Below are 7,500 nucleotides of genomic sequence, written 5' to 3'. Positions count from 1 at the left end.
AGGCCACAGAGATGACTAGCGGCGTTTTCAAGAGTGTTTCTCCAGTTAATAAAGTAGAAATCTTGTCACTCTGGCTCTATAAAAAAAATCATAAAAACCCCTTAACTTAAAAACTTGTGTAAATTTAAAGAAAGCCTTTTGAAATAGTGGAGATAAAGCGCAGAAGTGTTTGAAAATACGAGACTAATAGAAGAAATAAAGATGGAACGAGACAAATGAACGATAAATGTTAAAAATATACAAAGAGAAATGAAAAAAACACATGAACAGGAAAGGAAAAATAAAATAAATATAAAAACAAAACTAGAAGGAAAAATAGTGAAGAAATATTACAAACACAACAATGAATAATAAAAATAAATAAATAAAAAATATATAAATAAATAAATAGCAGAGGTCAGACTACATAAGCTTCTCGGTGACCTGAAGTGACCTGACCTCATCCCTACACAGGTCAAAGGTCACGGAAGCTAAGGTCACGATTACTCTGTTGCCTTGATTAACCTGGATGCGTGTGTATCATTCCGCACGCGCGCACACGCACACACACACACACACACACACACACACACACACACACAAGATCTTTACGTACAACTGACGAAGATGTGTGTGTGTGTGTGTGTGTGTGTGTGTGTGTGTGTGTGTGTGTGTGTGTGTGTGTGTGTGTGTGTGTTTGCAGCGGTATGTGTACATTTTTATCTCGCATACATACAAACATACACACAGACAACAAATAGTGCCAGGAGGAGGAGGAGGAGGAGGAGGAGGAGGAGGGGAAGAGAAGATGGCCACACTTTCTGACATGTCAACATCACAGTGAGGGGAAAGAAAAGTGAAGAGAAGGAGGAGGAGGAGGAGGAGGAGGAGGAGGAGGAGGAGGAGGAGGAGGAGGAGGAGGAGGAGGTGATAAAGAAGAGAAGATACACACACTTTACACTTTTACACACACGCACGCATAAAGAGGAACGAGAAGAAGAAGAAGAAGAAGAAGAAGAAGAAGAAGAAGAAGAAGAAGAAGAAGAGAAAAGAAGAAAGAAAGAAAGAAAGAAAAAGAAAAGAAGAAGAAGAAGAAGAAGAAGAAGAAGAAGAAGAAGAAGAAGAAGAAGAAGAAAAAGAAGAAGAAGAAGAAGAAGAAGTAGAAAGAAAGAAAGAAAATTAGAAATACGAGAAGAAGAAGAAAAGAAGAAGAAAAAAAAAAAAAGTAAATAAACGACAGTAGAAGAAACAAGAAAACAGAAATAGAAGAAGGATAAACACACACACACACACACACACACACACACACACACACACACACACACACACACACACACACACACACACACACACACACCATCCAATCCCACACAAAACCTCATCTCACTTCACCACCAGAAATCGCACGTGTTGGAAGAAGGCAAAGGTGAAATAGGCCTTGAGGGGGACGAGGAGACAGCGTTGCGGCAGAAGAGAGCAGCTTACACCATTAGGAACAAGGAGGTCCAGCTGGAGGAACTGCCGGCACCTCACACCGTCAGCAGTGTCCGACAGCTCTTTGAGGCGAGTGGAGCGCCTTTGGGACACATCAGAGCTTGGCGAGACCTTGGTGAGTGAGTGAGTGAGTGTGAGGATGAGTCAGTGTTAGGGTGAATTACTAAAGGAGTGAGTGAGTGAGTGAGTGAGTGTTTGGGAAAGGAAAGAGGAAAGAAGGGAGAGAAAAATTAAGAAAGGTACTGTGTGTGTGTGTGTGTGTGTGTGTGTGTGTGTGTGTGTGTGTGTGTGTGTGTGTGTGTGTGTGTGTGTGTGTGACATTGTAGCAGCTTCAGCAGGAAAGTCTTGACACAGTTCACTTTCCTCTCTCTCTCTCTCTCTCTCTCTCTCTCTCTCTCTCTCTCTCTCTCTCTCTCTCTCTCTCTCTCACTTTCAAACTTTCCTCATAACATTGTCACGTTAACTTAAACTCCAAACCAGAGAGAGAGAGAGAGAGAGAGAGAGAGAGAGAGAGAGAGAGAGAGAGAGAGAGAGAGAGAGAGAGAGAGAGAGAGAGAGAGAGAGAGAGAGAGAGAGAGAGAGAGAGAGAGAGAGAGAGAGAGAGAGAAAATATGAGTGTTCTTACATAACGTAGGTTTTTAATATTTTAGCGTCTTTTGTAGCCTGAGAGAGAGAGAGAGAGAGAGAGAGAGAGAGAGAGAGAGAGAGAGAGAGAGAGAGAGAGAGAGAGAGAGAGAGAGAGAGAGAGAGAGAGAGAGAGAGAGAGAGAGAGAGAGAGAGAGAGAGCGTTAGTCGTATCTTTAATGTCAAGGCCACTTCTTACACCTCAAATAAAAGAGAAGAAGAAAGAAGAAGAAGAAGAAGAAAAAGTAACAACAATCCTATCATTTCATCTTCCTTTTGTTTACCTCCTCCTCCTCCTCTTCCTCCTTCTCCTTCTCCTTCTCCTCCTTCAACACTCACAACTCCTTCACTTCACATCGTCCACTGAACACTCTACAAAGTTCCTCCCTTAACCTCTTCAGTACTGGACACATTTTTACCTTGAGATTTGTGTACAATTAGGCCATTTTATTGACATTAGGAAGGCTCTATGGAGGTCAGAAGATTAATAGCCAGTCTTCACTATTTTAATCCCCCACATGAGTTTCTGTATCTGTATAAAATCACCTAATAGTCACCAGAATGAACATGGAAAAGCGTCATGGTACAGGAGGGATTAACCGCCTTTTCCACTCTTTCAGGTCGGTTTAAGGACATCAAATCAAACCCATCGAGCAAAATCCTTCGCTTTGATCGTGGCGAGAACAGCGAAGGACAGTCAAGATTCCTTCGATTGGGGTCCTCTTTCACCTTACCACGCCTTCCTAGCCAGCGCCCAAACCCTCCCACGCCTTCCTGCACCCTCCCACGCCACCTCAGAGCCTCAGCCACCACGCCACGCCCCCAGGAAACGCAGAAATCGGGGAAAACAGCAAAGGATGTAGCGGCAACGAGTGGGCAGGTTATATCACTAAGAAAGCCAACAGTGCGTGGGTTTAACGTGAAGAAAGCGCTGCAGGAGGACCCAAGGACATTCCACACCCACACTATGCCACACCCCTCCAGCAGCAAGGCCTCCCCCGCCCACCACGCCGCCCGCAGGAGCTACAGTGTTAAAGGAAGGATGCTGCAGCCCAGGTAAAGATCGTGTGTTGCAAGTGGTAAATAAGATGAAACGTTAAAATCATCAAATATTTGGAGGAAGACCAGGAAAAGATAACACGAGTACTGACCTCTCTCTCTCTCTCTCTCTCTCTCTCTCTCTCTCTCTCTCTCTCTCTTGCAGTGACGTGCCTATGGACAGATCGGATACGGAATCACTCTCTTCCGATATGAGTGAGGATAGCGGACTGAGTAATGAATCGGCCGTCCCTCCTCCTCCTCCTCCTCCTCCTCCTCCTCTTCCTCCTCCTCCTCCAAGTCATCTAAATCCATAAAATCGCTGGAATCCTACACATCCGATCCGAGTTTTAAGGTAAGAGAGAGAGAGAGAGAGAGAGAGAGAGAGAGAGAGAGAGAGAGAGAGAGAGAGAGAGAGAGAGAACATGATAACCTCCCTATCGTTAATTTTTCGACTTTATGTAACAGGATAACAATGAGGGAGATAACATTATTTTTTTTTCTCCTCCTCCTCCTCCTCCTCCTCCTCCTCCTCCTCCTCCTCCTCCTCCTCCTCCTCCTCCTCTTCTTCTTCCTCTTCTCTTCCTTTTCTCCTCCGTGGAAGTCTTTGTTTTCCATTTCATAGAGTTTGTGTGCTCTCTCTCTCTCTCTCTCTCTCTCTCTCTCTCTCTCTCTCTCTCTCTCTCTCTCTCTCTCTCTCTCTCTCTCTCTCTCTCTCTCTCAGGACACAGAGACTGATGGCATATTTATATTTCATTTCAGCATCCACTACCTTTAATTAATTTCTCTCTCTCTCTCTCTCTCTCTCTCTCTCTCTTTAATACACTTTACACTTATCATTTTTCATTCTCTATACAGTCTTCCATTTATCTTCCTCCTCCTCTTCCCCTACACCTCCTCCTCCTCCTCCTCCTCCTCCTCCTCCTCCTCCTCCTCCCCACTGCAATTCCCAATGTCTGAGTCTTGCAAATCCCACCACAATCTACGCTTCCTCTTCCTCTTCCTCTTCCTCCTCCTCCTCCTCCTCCTCCTCCTCCTCCTCCTCCTCCTCCTCTTGTTTCTCTTTACCTGCCGACAAACTTCTTTAATTAAAACTCTAACCTTGTCATCACGTGCGCGCGCGTACACACACACACACACACACACACACACACACACACACACACACACACACACACACACACACACACACATCGTTCTGTTTATTTTATGTACAATTTTTTTATCTCTAACTTGATGAGAGAGAGAGAGAGAGAGAGAGAGAGAGAGATGGAGGGAATTCTGGACGCTTGCCAAAAACATCCCTACATTTCCTCCATACTCTCTCTCTCTCTCTCTCTCTCTCTCTCTCTCTCTCTCTCTCTCTCAGCTTGCCCAACGAGACACAAAGGACACAGAAAAGAATGTATAGAAAAACAGTTACATGAAAAAAAAACCACACTAATGATTGGGAAGGTGTGTGTGTGTGTGTGTGTGTGTGTGTGTGTGTGTGTGTGTGTGTGTGTGTGTGTGTGTGTGTGTGTGTGTGTGTGTGTGGAGGATAAGACAGAAAGACAGACACAGATACAGGCATAGATATACTCTCTCACACACCCACACCCCCTCCCCCCACACACACACACACACACACACACACTACTACTACTACTACAAATCAACTACTTCTACTACCAACCCCAACATACTTTCCCTAACCTAACCTAACCTAACCTAACCCAGCACCTTAACACACTCCTAACATCTCTTTCCTTGCAGCTGATCGACCCCAGCATAATGGCAAAGATAAGGTCTGTTGGCACCACTGTCATTTTCTTCGGGCCAAGGCAAAGAGCTTCCCAGTCCAAGAATTCCTCCAGCCTTCTCAACCGGCCGCTGCCCAAACACCTGCTGAAGATGTGAGTGAGATGTCCTTACCTGTGTTTCGCCTGTGTTGTTGTCAGTGTGAGCGATGGAAGGCTATACTGAACTCTTGCACTGGGGAGGTGGACAGAAGAGGATAAAGATACGGAAAGAAGGAAAAGAAGGAAAGGAGAGGAAAATAAAACAAAAAAATAAGGAAATTAAGACTAGAGAGAGAGAGAGAGAGAGAGGAAGAAATATAGAAGGATGAAGGATGAAAGACTGCACTGGCTACCTCTCGCACTATGGAGGTGGACAGGAGAGCAGTAACGTATTGTAAAACACTCCTGGGCTTCATCTCCACCATTTCAAAAGGCTTTATTTCAATTGACACGAGTTTTTAAGAGGTTTTACGGTTCTAGAGGCAGAGTGACAAGATTTCTGTACTACTAACTGGAGAAACACTCTTGAAAACCCGCTAGTCATTTTTGCAGCCTTGAAAAACAGTCATGGTGAGGGAAAATAGCGTTTTTGAAGGTGTTTTTACGGTTCTAGAGGCAGAGTGACAAGATTTCTGTATTACTAACTGGAGAAACACTCTTGAAAACCCCGCTAGTCATCTCTGTGGCCTTGGAGAATAGACGCAGTGAGAGAGAAAATACAGAAGCTGGCAGGAAGTTAAGAAGAATTTGCAAAGATGAAAAGAACCGCAGTCATATTAATTCCAAAACCACCACCACCACCACCACCACCAACAACAACAACAACAACAACAACAATTAATACAACAAAAAATCATAGTACACACATCATCCCAACAATTACATTACAATCACATTACCGGATCACACACACACACACACACACACACACACACACACACACACACACACACACACGATAAAAAATGGAAAAAAGAATAAAGTAATGAAAAAAAAGGATTGAAAACGCTACAAATCACATTGGATCGCTCACATCAATGAAGTAATAGAGATTTATGATAAAATTTCACGGCCACACGAGCCTAAATATTTTCCCCATCAAACGACAATAGGAAAATAATATCGTTGTGTTTTGTGTCATTTTCAATTCATTTTTTTTCCTTTTTTTCTTATTATTATTAGAATATTTTTCTTTTTCTTTTCCCGAACCTAAAATATTTTCCCATTAAACGCAAATACGAAAACAATAATACTTTTTGTGTCATTTTTACCTCATTATTTCCTTCTTTTTCTTTTTATTAACGTTATAATCAGCATATTTTTCTCTTTTTTTCCCGTGCCTAAATATTTTTCCTTCAAAAGACAATAGGAAAACAATATCCCTGTGTTTTTGTGTCATTTTCCCTCATTTTTTTCCTTCTTTTTCTTTTTTATTAACGTTATCATCATTAGCATATTTTTCCCTTTTTTTCCCCGAGCCTAAATATTTTTCCCCATCAAACGACAATAGGAAAATAATATCGTTGTGTTTTGTGTCATTTTTTATTATTTTTTCCTTTTCTTCCTTTTTTTTCCATCATTATCAATATTATTAGCATATTTTTCCCCCTTTTTTACTTTCCCGTGCCTAAAATATTTTCCCTTCAAAGGACAATGGAAAAATAACATCACTTTGTCATTTTTCCCTCTTCTTCTTTTCTTCTTCTTCTTCTTCTTATCATCATCATCATCATTTTTTTTCTTTCTTACTTTTTACTTTCCCTGAAAATATTGGTGTTAATTTTTTTTCCATTTTTCCATCATTTTTTTTACTATCATCGTCATCATCAATTTTCCCCTTATCATCATTATCAGTAATTTATTCCTCGCCTTTTCCTTTTTCCTTTTTCCTTTTTCTTTCCCAGTTATTCATTTTTTGTACTATCATCATCATCATCATCATCATCATCATCATTTTCCTCTTTTTTTTCTCTCTTATTTCAAAAATTTCTTATCGCTATTATCGTTATCATCAGCATTTTTTTCCTATCTCCTTCTACTTTCCCTTCTTTTTTTCCATTTTTTCCCTCTTCTTCTTCTTATTATTATCATCATCTTTTTCTCTTTCTTTTCATATTATTATTATCATTTCTTTCCTTCTTCTCTTTTACTTTCCCTGCTTCCATTCCTTCCTCTTCTTTTCTTCTTCTTCTTCTTCTTCTTCTTCTTCTTCTTATCATCATCTTTCTCTCTCTTTTCCTATCATTATTATCATCATTTCTTTCCTTCTTCTCTTTTACTTTCCCTTCTTTCATTTTTTCCTCTCCTTCTTTCTTCTTCTTCTTCTTCTTCTTATCATCATCTTTTCTCTTCCTTTCCTTGTCTCTCCTATTCACTCTAACTGACTCCTATTCACTCCTGCAGGACTCCGCCAGCTGCCCCAAGGATCGTGGGCGTGCTGAGGAAGAAGTCTCCGGCGCCCACACACTCCGGGGGCGTGGCGGCGGCGCGGGGAGGAGCGGCGCCCCCCGGAAAGTGGAACAAGGGACAAGATTCTATGGTGTATAATTTCACTCAACATAAACAGTCCTCTTGGATCTAAGCT

At 41.8% G+C, this 7,500-nt stretch overlaps 2 protein-coding genes across 3 annotated transcripts in view; one reads left to right on the top strand and one right to left on the bottom strand.

Moving 5' to 3' along the window:
* The window catches only part of LOC123510738 (calcium uniporter protein, mitochondrial-like), a 119,461-nt gene that overhangs the window by 42,158 nt on the left and 69,803 nt on the right, over nucleotides 1-7,500 (bottom strand). The gene's annotated exons all lie outside the window — the stretch shown is intronic.
* LOC123510955 (DNA ligase 1-like) overlaps nucleotides 1-7,500 on the top strand; it is a 30,669-nt gene that overhangs the window by 22,582 nt on the left and 587 nt on the right. The window contains exons 5-10 of one of the 2 annotated variants that reach the window (XM_045266489.1): nucleotides 1,378-1,588; nucleotides 2,718-3,153; nucleotides 3,302-3,376; nucleotides 3,409-3,490; nucleotides 4,891-5,030; nucleotides 7,320-7,500. The exon at nucleotides 7,320-7,500 is cut by the window's right edge and continues 587 nt beyond it. In XM_045266489.1, coding sequence (XP_045122424.1) covers nucleotides 1,378-1,588; nucleotides 2,718-3,153; nucleotides 3,302-3,376; nucleotides 3,409-3,490; nucleotides 4,891-5,030; nucleotides 7,320-7,497 — 1,122 coding nt within the window. In that variant the 3' untranslated portion in view covers nucleotides 7,498-7,500. Of the gene's footprint in view, nucleotides 1-1,377; nucleotides 1,589-2,717; nucleotides 3,154-3,301; nucleotides 3,491-4,890; nucleotides 5,031-7,319 lie in introns of those variants that run through there. The other variant, XM_045266488.1, reaches the window with a different exon arrangement.

Source organism: Portunus trituberculatus, chromosome 30 (assembly GCF_017591435.1).
Source record: "Portunus trituberculatus isolate SZX2019 chromosome 30, ASM1759143v1, whole genome shotgun sequence".
Taxonomy (NCBI): Eukaryota; Metazoa; Arthropoda; class Malacostraca; order Decapoda; family Portunidae; genus Portunus; species Portunus trituberculatus.
This window is presented reverse-complemented; position numbering and strand designations above follow the sequence as displayed.